The sequence below is a fragment of the Notolepis coatsorum genome (genome assembly GCF_963971535.1).
Source record: "Notolepis coatsorum genome assembly, chromosome: 14".
Classification (NCBI taxonomy): domain Eukaryota; kingdom Metazoa; phylum Chordata; class Actinopteri; order Aulopiformes; family Paralepididae; genus Notolepis; species Notolepis coatsorum.
This window is the reverse complement of record NC_140178.1, coordinates 29,889,723-29,909,796: the sequence shown is the minus strand read 5'-3', so window position 1 is coordinate 29,909,796 and position 20,074 is coordinate 29,889,723. Positions and strand designations below refer to the sequence as shown.

Sequence of the window (20,074 nt, the reverse complement as noted above, 5' to 3'; positions counted from 1 at the left end):
CGAGTTGTAGGCGACCAGGGGGGGGGAGGAGGAGGCGATGAAGACAAGAGGGTGAAGTTGGAGTGAAGAGGTTCCGGGTTTAGGAATGTTTCTGATGTTTGGGGAACTGTTGGGAGTGGAAAAGCAGGATCGACGCACATCACCTTTGCATCAAAGACATCTGTACCGTTTTCAGTCACACTTTTTAGTTTATCCAATGCATGAAAGCTAATTTATTTCCGCATTATGATCATATCCATAAGGATGCCTAATTATTTAAATGAATAATTGTATTCCTTGTATTGTAATTAGCTTAGACGTTAAGTAAGCAAGGTTGTTCTTCTTGTCACGTATACGGCACGTCTGTATATTAGAGAACACTTGTTTACCTTGGAGACTTCATCATTTTTTATTTGTTTTTGTGTTCATGTGAATGTAGTGAATAAACACAACTAATATGTAAAAAGCACTGCCTGTGTAAGCTCATGTTTTTGAGTGATGGCTTAATAGAAATTTGCTGAATAGTGTATTGGAATTTCACTCATGTGCTACGGTGCCCTCTGGAGGACTTCCAAGATATAGCACTCCTCAATGTGACCTTTCGGTGTTCAGCTGTTGCCATTTATTAAAAGAAAAAAATACACCTATCCATTTATGTCGCTCCTTTATTTGAAACACAAAAGTACTCATTTTAAACACGTCATCTGCTTTTGAAACATTTCCGTTAAACTTCTCAACAACCATCTCTCTCTCTCAAAACACTTTCTCACCCTCTCATTCATTCAGTCAAAACAAGATATTTGGAGCATTTAGTACATCGTTCACCATTACCTCCGATAGTATGGATACAATCACTCTATCAGTCAGTCATTCATTGGCAAAAAGTACACAGACATGTGTTTATTAGGGAGGCGCAGGTGTCCTCCACTCACATTTCAAAAAGCTACAAGCTTCACGTTGATGACCCAACCATTTCTCAACTATATTAACCCCTTCAGAGTATCACCACCCCCAGACACCAAAACGATGGGCTGTGTCGGTTAAGCTTACACAACGCTCTTAGTTGTCCCATGTTGGTCGGTGCAGTGGGTCACTAAATAGCCCATCTCGATGTCCCAATAATAAATCGTAGTGTTGCCTGTATGGTGTGTGTTTAACTAGTGTGTTTAAATGTGTATAGGGTGGGGCAGGGGTATAGTGTTGAGAATTATATTAGTGTTTTACAACAGCGTCGCTTTTCACGAGAGTTATTCCTTGTAAGCCGCGCGCCGTTCATTTTGGTTAGTGATAAATACACAGAGGTACTTGCTACTTCTACACTGTTAAAGAGTCAGACACTCATCCTTTCATCTCAAAACCAGCCGCCACGTTGCACGCTCTCTCTCTCCTACTTTTCCAGTCTCCCTAAATAACTCCCCCTCCTCCGTCCCCCTCGCTCTCTCTCTCTAATCCCCTCTCCATCAGTGTTTAAGAGAGAAGTCTCCCGTGTTGAGCCGAGGCCGGGGAAGCGCTCCAAACATCTCCGTGCCGTCCGTGGCTCCGGGGGCCAGCAGGGCCTTCATGCTGGCAGCGATGTGATCCAGGTCGGCGCAGCCAGCCTTGAGGACACACAAGGAGGGATTAGACGTTATGGAGGTTATGGGTTCCTCAAAACTCTTTCAGCCCCGGATTGGGGGGATTCAGATTCTTCAAATGGCCGCGTGAGGCCCCTGAAAGCTGCTGGTGGAATTATAGCGGGTGTCAAAAGCTCCATTGACAGGTGTGAGGTCCCGGGGGAATGAAAACAACGTTGCCATTCTTGTCATGTGGCGACCCAACAGAAAACTGTACCGTTGATGAGACCTATTTTTCTTCCGAAACCACCGTTTAAAAAAAGGAACACGCCAACATTATGGGCACTTACAGTCTTCTCCAGAATCAGACAAGACAGATACCAATTTCCTCTCTGTGCGTTCAGTAGAAAGCTATCCGACTGCAAGCTAGCCTAGCACACGCACAGAGAAGAACTTGGTATGCATCTTCTTGTCTGACTTTGAGGTCCCCTAAACTGTCAATACAAAATAAACTCCTTTCTCAAAGAAAACAACATCATGGAGGAATTTCAATCAGGCTTCAGAACGCACCATAGCACTGAAACTGCTCTTACAAAAATAATTAGTGACCTCAGAATAAACTCTGATGCAAACAAAGTCTCAATTCTCGTCCTATTAGATCTAAGCGCAGCGTTTGACACGATCGACCATGATATCCTAATAAATCGTCTAGAAAAAAAGTTAGTTGGTCTTTCTGTATTAAACTGGTTCAGAACATATATCAAAGGGAAAAAGAAAATATTACGTCAGGCTTGGAGATCATTCTTCTGAGAAACATGACACCTAGGGGAGCACAGGGGAGCTGCCTTGGTCCATTATTATTCTCACTATACATGCTGCCACTCTGAGACATCATTAGAAAACACAATGTATGTTTCCATAATTACGCAGATGACACACAATTGTACATCTCAGCTGAACCAAATGATGACAGCTATTAACTCCATGTCTCTTAGCAATAAACAAATGGATGACGAACAACTTCCTAAAATTAAATGAGGGCAAAACTGAAATCCTACTAGTCGGTCCTATAACAAAAAGAGAAATGTTACAGAGCAATATGAGTCAACTTACTCCTTGGATCAAACCCGAAGTTACAAGTCTTGGTGTTATAAGCTAAGCTTTAAATCACACATCAACAAGGTGACAAAAACATCATTTTTCCACCTTAGAAACATAGCTACGGTACGGCCGTTTATAAATCAAAAAGAAGAAAAACTGATCCATGCCTTTATCTCAAGCCGACTTGACTACTGTAATGCACTCCTCACTGGCCTCCCAAAAAAAACAGAACGACTCCAACTCATTCAAAACTCAGCAGCTAGGCTACTAACTAGAACCAAGAGGAGAGACCACATCAGTCCAGTATTAGCTAACCTACACTGGCCTCCGGTAACATTTAGAATTTATTTCAAGGTCCTCCTCCTTATATACAAAGCACTAAATGGAACAGGATCAAGCTACATTGCAAATTCTCTAGTCAACTATATGTGCCTTCTAGAACATTGCGATCATCTACTACTGGTCTATTGAAGGTTCCAAGCCACAGTCTAAGGAAAATCGGGATGCAGCCTTTGCAAACTATGCACCAAAGTTATGGAACACACTACCTATGGACATTAGGGAAGCTAGATCTCTTAATATTTAAAAAAAATAAGCTAAAAACGTACCTCTTCACCATAGCCTTCTAATACACTCCACTGTTGATTGTACTGTAGCACTATTTTACTCTGTCCATTCTATTGCATAATTTTACTATCTATTCTACTATTTTATTGCACTGTATTATTTTACTCTAGTCTATTTTATCTTACTCTTTATTATTGTCTATTTAAAACTGAATCAAACCATAAACAAGGTGGCCTGTTGGAATGTTAGATCCTAATGTGAAAAACTGTGATTTTATATGTCTGCACTTTATGTGCTCATTTTATGCCCGTCTTTTTTCTGTTGTGAAGCACTTTGAGCTGCAGTTACTGTATGAAAGGGTGCTATACAAATAAGGTTTATTATTATTAAACATGTCTTAAGTAGTTTACCCCACTCAGATTATGCATTCTAGCTGCCTAGCTATACCCCTCCGTTTCATCCTGTTCTCGACAGGTTGTTTCTGTGCCTGTAACGAGTGAGCCGCTCGCATACCATCTATCAGTTGTGCACAAGCCTGTACCGTTGAATGAAATTCAGATCAAACTTTCAGACTAGACGTTGCAGATCAAATATTCGTACCCATAAAATATATTATAGAAACATATTTTAGGTTGAAATTTTGCCACCATCTTGTACACTGGAATTTGATTAAGATCTCTTCATATGCACATAGACCAGGGTCCATAAATATTTAAGACATTGAAACAATCAAGATGTGCTTTAAGTTCAGACTTACAGATTTAATGTGAGAGTATTCACATCCAAATCAGGTTAACGGTGAATTACAGGAATTACAACTATTTCTATTATGTGCCTCCCCCCTTTTTTTTATATAAAAAAGGGACCAAAAGTAATTGGACAATTGGCTGCACAGCTGTTCCATGGCCAGGTGTGAGTCATTTCCTCATCATTTAATTTACAAGGAGCAGATAAAAGGTCAAGAGTTAATTTCAAGTGTGGTATTTGCATTTGTAATCTGTTGCGGTCAACTCTCAAGGAGGTCCAAAGAGCTGTCACTATCAGTGAAGCGTTAGGTATAGAATAGAATAGAATAGAAAAACTTTAATCATCCCGAGGGAAATTTGGCACCGGTATCGTCATTGACTGTAAAGTATTTGCAACCAAGTATTAAAAGTGACAATTTGATTTATGATTGTTAGTTTGTCCAATTACTTTTGGTGGGGACACACACACACATGTAGAAACTGTTGTAATTCCTACACTGTTCACCTGAAAGCTGAAAGTCTGCACTTAAAATCACATCTTGATTGTTTCACGTCAAGTCCACTGTGTACACAGCTCTTATAAGCGGCCATGTCTGAAGAGCTTTTCTCCCCCTCACTCCAGGGTGGACCCTAATGTAAACAGGACAAAAGTATTTTTCTGGTCTTCATCCTCTTAGCAGTAGTTTGTATTGAGCCGTACTGTATTGTACCCATTCTGCAATCTGTTAATAAAGTTTTCAATCAATCAATGAAAGGGTTGTGGGCAGTCTGGTAACTGTGGAGGTCTAGTAGTGTAGCCTATAGTGGGCAGTCTGATAGCTGTGGAAGTCTAGTAGTGTAGCCTATAGTGGGCAGTCTGGTGCCTGTGCTGTGGGGGTCTAGTAGTGTAGCCTATAGTGGGCAGTCTGGTGCCTGTGCTGTGGGGGTCTAGTAGTGTAGCCTATAGTGGGCACTGCAGTCTGGTAGCTGTGCTGTGGGGGTCTACTAGTAGTGTAGCCTATAGTGGGCAGTCTGGTACCTGTGGAGGTCTAGTAGTGTAGCCTATAGTGGGCAGTCTGGTACCTGTGGAGGTCTAGTAGTGTAGCCTATAGTGGGCAGTCTGGTAGCTGTGGAGGTCTAGTAGTGTAGCCTATAGTGGGCAGTCTGGTAGCTGTGGAGGTCTAGTAGTGTAGCTAGGGCTGGGCGATATGGCCTAAATATGATATCACGATATTTTCTGACCTTTCGGCGATACACGATACACATCACGATGTTTTTCCTTTTTTCCCCAAACAATTCATTATGAGGCTTACCAAGACAGTATTTGAGTTTGCAAGCGAACATTAAAGACAAAAGACTCATGCATTTAGCATTTTTAAATTATATATTAGATTTAGATTATTGGATTCTTAGATTATATATTTAGCATTTTAGCCTTTCGTTTTTTTTGATTATATATTAGATTAGATTTAGATGATTAGATTACATATTGTAACTATTTATTTATTTACATGTATGTATACATTTATTATTTGAACGGCTTAAGGCTATATCTGTACTTGATGTTTGTTGGTTGTGTTGCATACTTGAAATAAACTTCAATCAAATCAAATCAAACCCCCCCTCTTAAAAACAAAAACCTGTGTTTAACCTAGCCATCTATAAAACATCATGCTAAAACTGTGAAACAAATGTCCTACTCCCCTAAAGAAAGAAATACATAGCAAACATGACTCAGTTATCCAATAGTGCTGCTGCTTTTTATTTTGTTAAAATCTTTTAGTTAATAAGACTAAAAGACTACAATATATATGACTACAAGGTCCAGAAGCCGACTTCATGACGGCTTCCTGTCCTCGCATTCCATTTCCGGTTTTCCGGTTAACGTTACATTTTCAACAACAGATTGCTGCTAATTAAACACTTCATGGAAACGGAGTAACGTTAACGTTATGTCGAGTTCATACGTGTAGTGTAGTATGAACTCGACATAACGTTAACATTACTCCGTGTCCACTGTTGCAGCCACTGTTGCGTCGCAGATGGATGGTACACTCTGTTAGCTCCGTAGCTAATCCGCTCATAGACTAATTTACCGATAGCAGTACCGTTAACGTCGGAGCTTACTCCTGCGTTTCAGGGGGCATCCCTAGCACCGAGCCACCGCCTCTCTGTCTCTGGCTAGGTGTGTGTGCTTGCATGCGTGTATGTGCGTGTAGATGACGTAATTTGGGCAAGTGTGTGTGTGACTGACTTTTTTTTTCTGCAAGAGGGAGAGGCGAGAGGGAGAGGAAAGCATTTAGCACTGCGCTTGTTAGTCTCATCTCAGCCACGGCGGCCTCTAACGCGAGGGCAAAACATCACGATATCCACGATACATTTAAAAAGTGTATCGTTAATGAACTGTACCCGATATTTATATAATATCGTCATATCGCCCAGCCCTAAGTGTAGCCTATAGTGGGCAGTCTGGTACCTGTGCTGTGGGGGTCTAGTAGTGTAGCCTATAGTGGGCAGTCTGGTAGCTGTGCTGTGGGGGTCTAGTAGTGTAGCCTATAGTGGGCAGTCTGGTAGCTGTGCTGTGGAGGTCTAGTAGTGTAGCCTATAGTGGGCAGTCTGATAGCTGTGGAGGTCTAGTAGTGTAGCCTATAGTGGGCAGTCTGGTAGCTGTGGAGGTCTAGTAGTGTAGCCTATAGTGGGCAGTCTGGTAGCTGTGGAGGTCTAGTAGTGTAGCCTATAGTGGGCAGTCTGATAGCTGTGGAGGTCTAGTAGTGTAGCCTATAGTGGGCAGTCTGGTACCTGTGGAGGTCTAGTAGTGTAGCCTATAGTGGGCAGTCTGGTAGCTGTGCTGTGGAGGTCTAGTAGTGTAGCCTATAGTGGGCAGTCTGGTACCTGTGGAGGTCTAGTAGTGTAGCCTATAGTGGGCAGTCTGGTACCTGTGGAGGTCTAGTAGTGTAGCCTATAGTGGGCAGTCTGGTACCTGTGGAGGTCTAGTAGTGTAGCCTATAGTGGGCAGTCTGGTACCTGTGGAGGTCTAGTAGTGTAGCCTATAGTGGGCAGTCTGGTAGCTGTGCTGTGGAGGTCTAGTAGTGTAGCCTATAGTGGGCAGTCTGGTAGCTGTGCTGTGGAGGTCTAGTAGTGTAGCCTATAGTGGGCAGTCTGGTAGCTGTGCTGTGGAGGTCTAGTAGTGTAGCCTATAGTGGGCAGTCTGGTAGCTGTGCTGTGGAGGTCTAGTAGTGTAGCCTATAGTGGGCAGTCTGATAGCTGTGGAGGTCTAGTAGTGTAGCCTATAGTGGGCAGTCTGATAGCTGTGGAGGTCTAGTAGTGTAGCCTATAGTGGGCAGTCTGGTAGCTGTGCTGTGGAGGTCTAGTAGTGTAGCCTATAGTGGGCAGTCTGGTAGCTGTGCTGTGGAGGTCTAGTAGTGTAGCCTATAGTGGGCAGTCTGGTAGCTGTGCTGTGGAGGTCTAGTAGTGTAGCCTATAGTGGGCAGTCTGGTAGCTGTGCTGTGGAGGTCTAGTAGTGTAGCCTATAGTGGGCAGTCTGGTAGCTGTGGAGGTCTAGTAGTGGGACTTGGCGCTGCTGTGATGGCTGCCTTTCTGATCGCTCCGACGAGACTGTGCTCTATTTTGTTAATTTTTATAGTATTAGGAGTTTTATTTGCACCAACTGTTGGTGCATTATATGTGTATGACCGTCAGTCAATCATTGACATTGGATTACGGGAAACTTACCAACTGGATTACTCGCTGGATCAACTTTCCGAACCACATCAATGGCCGGAAGAAATCCTCCGGAGACTAGGACCGGATCCTTTGTTCCTAGACCCCAGGAAAAGACGTCGAGGAAAAAGGTCTGGGATCCGAAACAGGCTGAGATCCAGACGACACCGTACACCACTTCCCAGTATATTGCTAGCCAATGTACAATCAATAGACAATAAACTGGATGACATCCGAGCAAGGATTCAATATCAAAGAGACGTTAGGGACTGCAATGTCCTTTGCTTCACCGAAACTTGGCTAACACCGGAGGTTCCAGATCACGCGATTCAACCAACGGATCATTTCTTTATCCATAGGAAGGATCGGACACAATCAGAGTCCGGTAAACAACGTGGTGGAGGTATTGCCTTCATGTTTAACAAAAATTGGAGTGATCCAACGAATGTGAAGGAATTATCCAACTACTGCTCCCCAGAACTGGAATATATAACCATCAAGTGTCGTCCTTTCTTCCTCCCGAGGGAGTTAACGGCGATCGTCCTGGTCGGAGTGTATATTCCACCGCAAGCCAACAACAACGCCGCGCTCTCCAGACTCCACGACGAGGTAAATAATATACAAGCGACGAACGTTAACGCCGCCATTTTAGTACTGGGAGATTTCAATAGCGCCAATCTGAGAAAGGTATTGCCTGATTTCTACCAGCATGTGACTTGCAACACCAGAGGCGGTAACATCCTAGATCACTGTTACACGCAATTTAAAGGTGGCTACAAGGCTCATTCTGATAGTGGCTTTGGCAAGTCAGATCACGCATCCATTTTCCTTACACCAAAGTACAGACAAAGAATTAAAAGTACTCCCGTAGTCTCGCGAGAGGTGCAGAAATGGGATGTGACGTCAGAGGACACGATCCGGTCAGTGTTCCACAACACAGACTGGATTGTATTCCGCGACACAGATAACATTAATGCCTACACGGAGACAGTGCTGGACTATGTCTGTACTAGGGTGAAAGAAACAATCCCCACTACCAAAATGAAAGTTTACCCAAATCAAAAACCCTGGGTAGACAAATCCGTCCGTGAAGCTCTGAGAGAGCGCACCAAAGCATACAATGACGGCCTAGTGGCAGGCAACATGAATGACCACAAGGTGGCGCAACACAACGTAAGGAGGACAGTGTCAGAGGCCAAACGGCGCTACAGGGATAAAATTGAACTCCAGTTTGAACAAGCTGACTCTAGAGCTATGTGGCAGGGGCTCAAAACGATGACAGACTACAAAGGCGCCTCCCTCAAACTGAACAATGACATCTCCTTAGCAAACGACCTCAATACCTTCTATGCGAGGTTTGATGCTGGTAATAACAACACCAGCTCACAAGCCTCGGCAATGGGGGGGGGGGGGTCGGCTGCTGATGGAGGCGCAGTGTTCAGGGTAACAGAGCATGAGGTGAGGCGGACCTTTAAAAAAGTGAATATCAGGAAGGCAGCAGGTCCGGACGGCATCCCCGGCCGCGTCCTAAAAGTCTGTGCCGACCAACTGGCCCCAGTATTCACTGACATATTTAACCTGTCCTTAGAACAGGCTGTCATCCCCACCTGCCTGAAGAAGTCCACTATTATCCCTGTACCCAAAAAATCCAAGCCTGCTTGCCTCAACGACTACCGCCCTGTAGCTCTCACCTCCATAGCCATGAAGTGCTTTGAGAAGCTAGTAAAGGGCTACATCTGCTCCTCCCTCCCCATCAACATGGACCCCCTGCAATTTGCATACCGCCCCAACAGGTCCACGGAGGACGCCATATCCCATGTGCTGCACACAGCAGCATCACACCTGGACAAGAGGCAGGGGAACTATGTGAGAATGCTATTCATCGACTACAGCTCGGCATTCAATACCATAGTCCCCTCCATACTCATAGCCAAGCTCAGGGACCTGGGCTTGGGCTATGACCTCTGCCAGTGGGTCTTGGACTTCCTGACTGGCAGACCCCAGGTGGTGAGAGCAGGCAACTGCACCTCCTCATCCATCACCCTCAACATAGGGGCCCCCCAGGGCTGTGTTCTGAGTCCCCTCCTCTACTCCCTGTACACACACGACTGTGTGGCTCAGCGGAGTAGCAATACAATCGTCAAATTTGCTGACGACACAGTGGTGGTGGGCCTGATCTCTGCCAACGACGAGAGGGCCTACCTGGAAGAGGTCAAGGTCCTGGCGGGATGGTGCCAGGAAAACAGCCTCTCCCTGAACGTCAGCAAAACAAAAGAGATGATTGTGGACTTCAGGAGGTCGGGGGTCAAGGACTACAGCCCCCTCAGCATCGACGGGGCACCGGTTGAGAGAGTCAACAGCTTCAAGTACCTCGGAGCCCACATATCCGAGGACTTGAAATGGACCATACACATTAACAGTGTGGTGAAGAAGGCACGACAACGCCTCTACTTCCTCAGGCGCCTAAGGAAGTTCCAAGTCAGCCAGAAGATCCTTAAGAACTTCTACTCATGTACAATAGAGAGCATCTTGACCGGCAACATCACCTCCTGGTTTGGGAATAGCACTGCAAAAGACCAAAGCAGACTACAAAGAGTGACACGTTCAGCCGAACGCACAATTGGAGGGGGGCTCCCCACTCTCCAGAACATTTACAACAAGCGTTGCAAGGGGAAGGCTAAGAGAATTATTAAGGACTCGAGCCACCCGAACAACTGCCTCTTTGAACTGCTGCCGTCAGGCAAGCGACACAGGAGTCTCAAGGCGAGCACAGAAAGACTCAGAAGTAGCTTCTATCCCCAGGCCATCAGGCTGCTAAACGAACAATGAATGAACACTACACAACAACAACCACCAAACACACATAGCACACACATCCACACGCACACACTCACTTTAAACAAACACACTGTAGCACCCACTACACACACTTTATAGCACACACCCACTTTAAACAAACACACTGTAGCACCCACTCCCCACACTTTATATTTATGGATGAAGGATTGCACTACAACTCGTACACCTTACTGTAAATTGTACCTAAAATTGTACCTCATCCCACTTCTGCTTTGCACTAGATAGTACTGTACATTAGTACACTGCATAGTATTGTGTATTGTATATTATATGGTAACTCAGAACATTGTACATATGTCTATACCGAACAACTGTGACCTCATTCTTCTTCTAAATTCATGCTATATTATGTTATTATGTTATTTGATACTATCTTGTCTAGCACAGTCTCTGGAGCGTAACAGTAAGAAGCATTTTGTATGAAAGTATTCTGTACTTCTGTATGACAACTATTAAAGAACTTGAACTTGAACTAGTGTAGCCTATAGTGGGCAGTCTGGTAGCTGTGGAGGTCTAGTAGTGTAGCCTATAGTGGGCAGTCTGGTAGCTGTGCTGTGGAGGTCTAGTAGTGTAGCCTATAGTGGGCAGTCTGGTACCTGTGGAGGTCTAGTAGTGTAGCCTATAGTGGGCAGTCTGGTACCTGTGGAGGTCTAGTAGTGTAGCCTATAGTGGGCAGTCTGGTACCTGTGGAGGTCTAGTAGTGTAGCCTATAGTGGGCAGTCTGATAGCTGTGGAGGTCTAGTAGTGTAGCCTATAGTGGGCAGTCTGATAGCTGTGGAGGTCTAGTAGTGTAGCCTATAGTGGGCAGTCTGGTGCCTGTGCTGTGGAGGTCTAGTAGTGTAGCCTATAGTGGGCAGTCTGGTACCTGTGGAGGTCTAGTAGTGTAGCCTATAGTGGGCAGTCTGGTAACTGTGGAGGTCTAGTAGTGTAGCCTATAGTGGGCAGTCTGGTAGCTGTGGAGGTCTAGTAGTGTAGCCTATAGTGGGCAGTCTGGTAGCTGTGGAGGTCTAGTAGTGTAGCCTATAGTGGGCAGTCTGGTACCTGTGCTGTGGGGGTCTAGTAGTGTAGCCTATAGTGGGCAGTCTGGTACCTGTGCTGTGGGGGTCTAGTAGTGTAGCCTATAGTGGATGTGTCGGATAATTCTTTGACAATTCTGCCTCATGTCTGTTCACGTTTGAAAATTACTTTGCTATTGCTGCCTATGAAAGGAAATATTAACGTTGTGGCTCAACGTTATGCACTGAAGTAACAAACTACTGCATATCGTTTGCAACAAATAACAACATCAAGGCTTTTATGATTTTGCCCTGTTTAGTATCACAACATTATTTATCTATTTTGAACAATACCAGTTGCGAAAATAATAATGAAAAATCACACGTTTAGAAATATATGGGAAATGCCAACAAGACCTGCCCAATCAGCGTCATTACATGGAACAATTTCTCAGGTCTATTCCTGCTTTTGGTTCAGTTTGCATTCTAACTTCAAACAAACTGCTCCAGATTTCACTTAGAGGCGAAACGAGACCACCCCAAACAGGCGGACCAGGCTGGGGTTGTTTGATTACCGTGTTCACACACACCACGGGAATAAACACTCCAGGGTTGGATTCAACCGGACTAAGCAAGGCTGGTGTGTGAGCGTGTTTATAAAGGTCTCGCCGAGGCTGGTGTTTGAGCGTGTTTATAAAAGTCTTGTCGAGGCTGGTGCGTTTATAAAGGTCTCGTCGAGGCTGGTGTGCGAGCGTGTTTATAAAAGTCTTGTCGAGGCTGGTGCGTTTATAAAGGTCTCTTGAGGCTGGTGTGTGAGCGTGTTTATAAAAGTCTCTTGAGGCTGGTGTGCGAGCGTGTTTATAAAAGTCTCTTGAGGCTGGTGTGTGAGCGTGTTTATAAAAGTCTCTTGAGGCTGGTGTGTGAGCGTGTTTATAAAAGTCTCTTGAGGCTGGTGTGTGAGCGTGTTTATAAAAGTCTCTTGAGGCTGGTGTGTGAGCGTGTTTATAAAAGTCTCTTGAGGCTGGTGTGTGAGCGTGTTTATAAAAGTCTCGTTGAGGCCACATTGCTCTACCACGTTGCTCTACCATGGCGCTCAAAGTGTACGTGTGCCAACAACAGAGCTCTAGCCAGCAGTGTGTATGTGTGCGCTGGCGTGTAGACAAGGCTACTTGTGGTGCATGGATGCTGACTAATAGGACAGAAACAATACAAATTCATATCTTTAACATTTTAACCATGAATTTATTGAAATGTGGGGAAAAAGGGCTAAAATACGAGACTGTCCTGCATGTTTGGTCAGCCTACTGGCGGTGCACAGTCGCCGTTTAATCCATCTCTATTATAACACTAAATCTGTAATGCACCCAAACAGCAGACTTAAAACAATGCTGGAGAATATCATGTCATATAGCCAGTGTTAGGACTAACTCGTTACAGTAACACCGTTACTTTTGGCGGTAACTAGTACTCCAACGCATTACTTTTGAAATTCAGTAATGCTGTTACCGTTACTGAATGGTTCGTTACTGCGTTATTTTTATGTAGATTGGTAGCGAGCGATAGTGATCCAGCACAGTCCTCCTGACTACTGTCTGTGTGTCACCTCACCTGCGGGACACGCTATGCTGGGGGCGTGTTTTGTTTACTATAAACTTGACTGTCATGGCAGGGCCCACTACTCGCGTTTGTACACATGGATATTATCACTATTTCTCTTTTGTCGAGCACAAAGAAAAGAACGTTTTAGTTAAATGTCATTTGTGTTTTGGCTCAAAGATACTATCTACTGCCCATGCTTCAACGAAGCTACTAGCTGAGTCTAACGTTAACAGGACTCATCCGAAGCCAGTAAGCCACTCGCTTTCGGGGATCTAGTTAGCATCACCAGGCGGCACACGGCAAATGGGACAGAACACTTCACGTTTTCCAACTACTTGGAGAGAGAATATACAAAATGGAAATGAGCTAAAGAAAATGTTTGAGGGGCTGGACTAACGTTACATCTCGACCACCGCAGACTTTGGCGAGTTCAGTGATGTGAATGCAAAGTTGATCAACAGATTTTGACTGTAAGAATCTGCAAGGGAATCTCATCAATACTAATCAAACAATATAAATATAGTCCTTTCATGCACAATTAATATCCTAACTATTCTAACGTTGCAATGCACGATTGATATATTAAACAACGTTGCAAGACGGTTATAATTAAATGCTCCGGTGACATCAAGGCTGTTCCTTCAACCTAATGCACGGCACATTTCTTATTACGTCGGGACTCAGGACAACATTTGTGTTTGTGTCAAATTTGTGTTTGTATAGACCACATTGCTTAGCAGAGTTCAGTGATGTGAGAAACTGTCAAGTTGATCAACCGATTTTGAGTATCTGTAAGGGCATTAATGAGAGCAATCTTTTTTTTTTTTTTTTTTAATAATAACTAAATAGTTACTTTTCACAGTAACGCATTACTTTTGAGTGCAAGTAACTAGTAAAGTAACTGAGTTACTTTTGAAATGAAGTAACTAGTAAAGTAACTGAGTTACTATTTTTCAGTAACTAGCACAACACTGCATATAGCTCACGATGATGGTTACATTTAGCAATTAATCCTTGGTTCACATGCTCGCCGAACCATGGGGATCGTATGGATCACGAATTAATTACAATCCGTGACACCCCATACAATCTACCATATCCAAGCTTGTAAATATTGAAATACACAACTATTCATAGTCCACAGTTCCTAAACTTTGTATCAGAGATACAAAACAACCTTTGCAAGATGTGCAGACGGTGGGTTATTTTGGGATATTTCGGTGGATTCTCACCTTTTTTCCCCCTGCTTAAAGCATCATCGGGTCATCCGCATGAATACCATCCACATGAGTTTATTTACAAATAGCAAGTTTGTAGCCTTGTTGAAATTAAATGTGTGGTGAAAGTGGCAATGAAATGTAAAAAATTGCATGGATAGTGAGTTTACTGAATCTTTTCAGATTTCAAATGAGTCATAGACACAGGATGCGTACTTATTTACATCACTGTCAGCTGAACTGCAGAAAAGGCACAATGCACATATTTAACATTTTCTCAGTGCAAAACACAGGAAAAGGCCATTTTCACAATAGGTCCCCTTTAAAAACATTTTAAACATATAAGCGAGTCATCAGTAATCTCTGTGCATACACATATAACGCATATCCGTGTAACCTCTAGTGTATAATCACATGTGTCGTGTTCGAGCATGTTCCAAGTCAACTAACCCGTTCCCCGCTGTTGTTCTCTCCTTGGCCAGCCCGGTTTCCTCGGTAAGCCCACACAGGCACCGAGACGGGCAGCGAGCGCGCCATAGCCATAGGGTTGGGGTGGCGGGACGAGTACGCAGCCTGCCCCATGGCCATGCCGCGTGGGGGAGGGGGCGCATCCTCACTCAAGGAACCTAGGCCAAAAACAAAAACACATTTCAGTCTGCATGCGGTATCCATAGGAGCTAAATACAGACATACTAGACCTTAAGAGTTTATTGTCCCCAAGGGGAAACTCCTTCTCACAGCACTGTACTCATAAGACAATACATGAAAGGACATCCAACATCATATCAAAAACAGTACATCCACCAGCACACAGAAAAAACATACAATAACGAGACAGCAGCACACGCTCCTCTTCAGCAAGGGATTCTGTTCAAGGAGGCTATGGCTGCGGGGGATCAGGCTTTTCTCAAAGCCCCAGTGTTCTGTACCTGCGCCCGAGGGCAGTAGGGTGAGGTAGTGGTTGAGTGGCCCGTGTGATCCCCTGTTCTATTGAGGTAGTGATTGAGTGGGTGTGTGTGATGTCCTGTTCTATCGAGGTCGCAATGTGTGTATTTCGATTTTCGAATAGTTGTTCAATTATAAAAAAAAATATGCGAGGGGCGGCTGGGTGGCGCAGCGGACATTGCGCTCGTCACCAACGCAAGAGACACCGGGTTCGAATCCGGCTGTCGGCGTTGCCTCCGGCTTGGGCCGGCCATCATACTAACTCAATTGGCAGAGTTAGCGGGTGGAAGTCGATGGGTGGTAGTCTGGACGTTGTGGACAGCGACTCCTACAGGTCGGTTGGGGGACGCCTGCACAGCAGAGACAGGAAATGGCGGGGGTAGTGTGAGCCTCCCACACGTTACACCTCGCCAATGAGAGTCCGCGCTGGCAGGTGAAAAGATGCGACAGGCTGCCTCCTCGTGTATCGGAGGGGGCACGTGATGCAATGCTTCTATCCTCCCTACAACCGACCAGTGGGGGGTATATGCGAGCAACGTTCAAGACAGGGGAGGGGAGAATTGGCACGGTTAAAATTGGGATGAGAGGAAAAATAGAAAAAGGAGAAAAAGTAGATACAAAAAAAATAAGAAATGTATGCGAATATTGTTTCGTCTCAAAAAATATATTTCCCCTCATTTTTACCGGCACCTACAGTGTGTAGTCGTGTATTGAGAGGGGACCCTATTAACTGTTACACCACTGAACAGCATACTGGGTAGAGGTAGGTAGCTAGCTAGCCAGGTAGCATAACAGCAGACAGTGCGGGTTAGCCTAGGCATTGTCCAACTAACACCTCTCCCGAAGGCTAACCGGCACTGTCCGCTTCCATTCATTGTGCTAAGCTAAGCTAACATGCAGCCAGATAGCTTTCTACTGAACGCACAGAGAGGAAACTGGTATCTATCTATCTTCTTCTTCTTCTCTCTCTCTCTCTCTCTCTCTCTCTCTCTCTGGAGAAGACGGTAAGCTAATTTCCCAAAATGTTGGAGTGTTCCTTTAACAGCTGGGAGAACAGAAAAGAAAGATAAGATTAGTAATCGAATAGTTCCCAGTGACTATCGAATGGACATTTTGTGAGTTTTGCCCATCCCTAGTTGGGTGTGAGGAGACCGATTGTCCTGGGGGGCGGCGTTGGATACGCGTGTGAGTTTGGCCCCGTTTGAAACGGATAGTAATTTGAAGAAGCAGGTGGAACAGTACAGCAGCAGGATGGGCTGAATAACGCTCTGGTACAACAGTAGGAGGAGATGGAGGGGATACTAGTAGGCACATTCAATCATCACCACACTCTTACCATCAGTGCTTTCCTCCTCTCCGTCAGACTCGAAGAATGGCTCACAGTCACGGGACAGAGAGTCCTCGTCCATAGAGAACACACCTGAAACAGAAGGGGGGGGGGGGGGGGGGGCAGAATTGACAATTCATACATTTATAATGAAACACAAGATACTTGTGCTCAATGAAAAAACCCAGTCCCCTTGCCAAACATCTATGCTACTCATAGTGGTCAATTAAAAAGGTCATAGTGTATACAAGTGAGTGGGGGGGGGTGTAGGCGGTAGGGAATAAGATACAAAGAGAGGGTGTGGGTGCAGGAGGAAATGGTTCAAATGTGAGCTCATGCTGATATGTCATGTCAAATTACTGTCAATTTCAAGTCTGATTCTGATCATTCTGATGTGCACCTGGCGCCAGCACTATACCGAGAGAGAGAGCGAGTGAAAAAAATGTAAGTCAAATATGGCGCCCGCCCTCACCGGCACTTTCGTTTAGATTACGTCTTCTTTCATCCAAGTCTTCCTCATCCTCTTCTTCTTCCTCATCCTCGCACTCCTCCTCCAAATCCACGATCTCGTGCCTCTGTCTCCCTCGGTCTGCCTCCTCCAGCGCACTCATCTCCCGCTCCCCCTCTTCATTGCCGTTCTGCGCCACGGCATGGCCGATGATCCCCGGGCTGTAGATGGATGGATAGCTCTGCGAATAGAGTCTGGTGTTGGGACTGACGGCCCCGCCGTCGCCCGTGAAGCTCTGGAATAAAGAAAACAAGCGGGTTTCAGACATTAACAACGTAAAATGGTAAATGGTGCATTTATATAGCAGCTTTTAACCAAAGCGCTTTACAATTTTGACCCTCACATTAACCCATTCACACACCAATGGCAGAGGCAACCATGCAAGGTCGGCACCTGCTCATTGGGAGCAATTAGGGCTCAAGGACACTTCGACATGCTGCCCGGGAGGAGCGGGAATCTAACCGAGAACCTTCCAATTACCAGACGACCGTCGACCACTCTACCCACTGTCGCCCGCCCCAGAAACACTGCGGCACAAGCTTGATGGTCCAAATATGCAGAGTGGGTCGCTTACCCCTCTGGATCCGGCGTCAGAGGGCATCGCGACCACCAGCTTGGTACCGTCCTTTCCCCTGGCCTGGCGCGTGTGCCTTTGGGCGGTTAGCATGGATGTGGAGTGCAGCACGGCAATGTCGTCCATATAGCGCCGTGTGGACTCGGCCAGGGCCCCCTGGCCCCATACATTATAGGAGAAATCCCACTTCCTGGTCAAGGCACCGCTGCTCTCCCTTTTCCCCTCCACTGCTGATGGTCGGAACTTCTTACAGGCTGTAAGGATGGCCAGGTCGCAGCCAGATTTTTGGCAATAAGCTTCTGCAGCAGAAAGTAGTGCCAGCCAGCTCGCTTTGTGGTTGTCTGGGATTTCAGGGTCAGACGACTGGGTGATGGAGGCCATGTTGGTGATATTAAGGACTGCCTAGAACTACCGTGGTTAGTTTATTTTGACAGAACTATATGTTGAAGGAATGTAAAAATGCTGATGGGCGCTTTTATTGGTCACAAGTTTGGAGGTATATTAACTAATCTGATGCAATTTCAATACTTTTATCGATCTGGGGTGCCAAACTTGAGATAATAAACAGAAGACAGTGTTCTTTGTTTTGTTGTATCTTTAACACTTCACAATTGGTCAGTGACTTTATATGGCAGTAATGTTCTTATGTCGTAGGCTAACTTTAAAATTGTATTAAGTTAGAAAAAAAAGATCTGATACGAGAAGAGGCACAAGGTGGCTATTGGATATGGTACATATACAGGTAGTGTCTTTTTGCATCAGAGAGCCAGGGGAGAGATGGAGAGATAATCCAAACTGCTGGTGATACCTGTAAGAAAAAGGAAAACAATATCAGGCCAGTCATAAAACTGTAACATCACAAATTGTACAACGTTGTAACTGGATTCATGCTACTAATTTCTGCTGTGCAATTCATTGCAGTTGATCACAATCAAATGCTTGAGAATGATCTAGATATGTATATATTCCCTCCCCGCCGTATGTATATTTCTCTCCCACCCACCCACCCCCTCCTAATGTACAGTCCCCACTCCCCTCCCCATCATATGTATACTCTTGTCAGGATCTAGGGGTAACAGTACTGTATATTTGAATACCGTTTATGTCACAAATGTATCAGTACTAAATACCTATATGTCCCTATGCCATAAATGTCATGTATGTTGTGTATGTCATAAATGTCTATATGAATTGAAAATGGGGGACCCTGATCATGGAAACAAGACAAACGTCTTTCTCAGGTCTGCATCCCCTTAACAATTGTATGTATTGAGCCGTACTGTATATTCTGCAATCTGTTAAATAAAGTTCTCATTCATTCATTCATCTCCCGAGTCCCGTGTCTGGATGATGCCCGTCCTGTCCGCAAAGTGATCTGTGGTGTCTGTTCACGAATCCCTGGTATGTCGCAGTCCAGTCCAGTAGTCGGAACCCCCCACCCCAACCCCCACCCTACCTCTGTCGCGCATTCGTTAGCTAGTAGCAATAACAACTGGTGGTGCCAAATCCGTGCATGAATGACGCTGCACTAGACTATCCTCTTGTTTTCAATGTCATCTTCGCCATTCGTTTAGCCTATCGTGCCTCTTTTCAGACGGCATGTCATGGAGTTTTTTGCACGGTCGCTGGTGGTGGTGTTGTTGCTCTTGTTTGTTCTATGTTGCAAGCCGTTTGGCTCAGCTATGTGTTGTGCAGCACCCTTCTTCTCATGACCACATTTCACCTCCATTTTAATGCTTTGCCGGAGCCCAAGCGTCATAAGTATAAATTGGACCCAAAAGAGTAAATGTTCACTTACACGTCTAGTTCCTTCCTTGCTCGTTGTCAGATACACTTATACGCTTAAACTTTGTTTCTTTTATTCTTCTTTGTCTCTGTCTTCTCCTCCTGGATTTCTCTCCCCTAGACCCCGACGTCGCCTGTTTACAGACGTTCCAATCAGACGCACGCTGTACACGTGACCGGGCGGGCTCGTACTCGCCTTGTGTTCGTTCTCGTGGACGTGCAAGATTGTGTGTCCGCCAGTGATGGTGTTTATTTATTAGTTGCGTCAGCCAGACCATAGATATATATAGATATCTATGAGCCAGACCACCACCGCAACCCTTTTATGTTTTTGAGGTCATGAATGAATGTTGATTAGAGCTAGACTTACGTCATGTAACGCGGATGTGCAGTGGATGTGCAGTGGTCTATTCGCACAATGAATGAATGATGAATGAATGAATGAATGAATGATGAATGAATGAATGAATGAATGAATGAATGATGAATGAATGAAAACGTTATTTGACAGATTGCAGAATGGGTACAATACAGTACGGCTCAATACACACAATTGTTAAGGGGGTGCAGACCAGAGAAAGACGTTTGTCTTGTTTACATCAGGGTCCCCCATTTTCAAT

The 20,074-nt window shown here is 44.9% G+C and overlaps 1 protein-coding gene across 1 annotated transcript; it reads right to left on the bottom strand.

Annotated features, from left to right (window-relative positions):
- Positions 1 to 636: 636 nt before the first annotated feature.
- On the bottom strand, positions 637 to 19,603 carry akt1s1 (AKT1 substrate 1 (proline-rich)). The gene is made up of 6 exons (XM_084328915.1): positions 19,468 to 19,603; positions 17,670 to 18,477; positions 17,060 to 17,330; positions 16,597 to 16,680; positions 14,766 to 14,941; positions 637 to 1,577 (listed from the first exon to the last, which is right to left on the bottom strand). The coding sequence occupies exons 2-6, from the start codon at positions 18,048 to 18,050 to the stop codon at positions 1,440 to 1,442; spliced, it is 1,050 nt and encodes a 349-aa protein (XP_084185041.1). The 5' UTR covers positions 18,051 to 18,477; positions 19,468 to 19,603; the 3' UTR covers positions 637 to 1,439.
- Between the last annotated feature and the right edge of the window lie 471 nt (positions 19,604 to 20,074).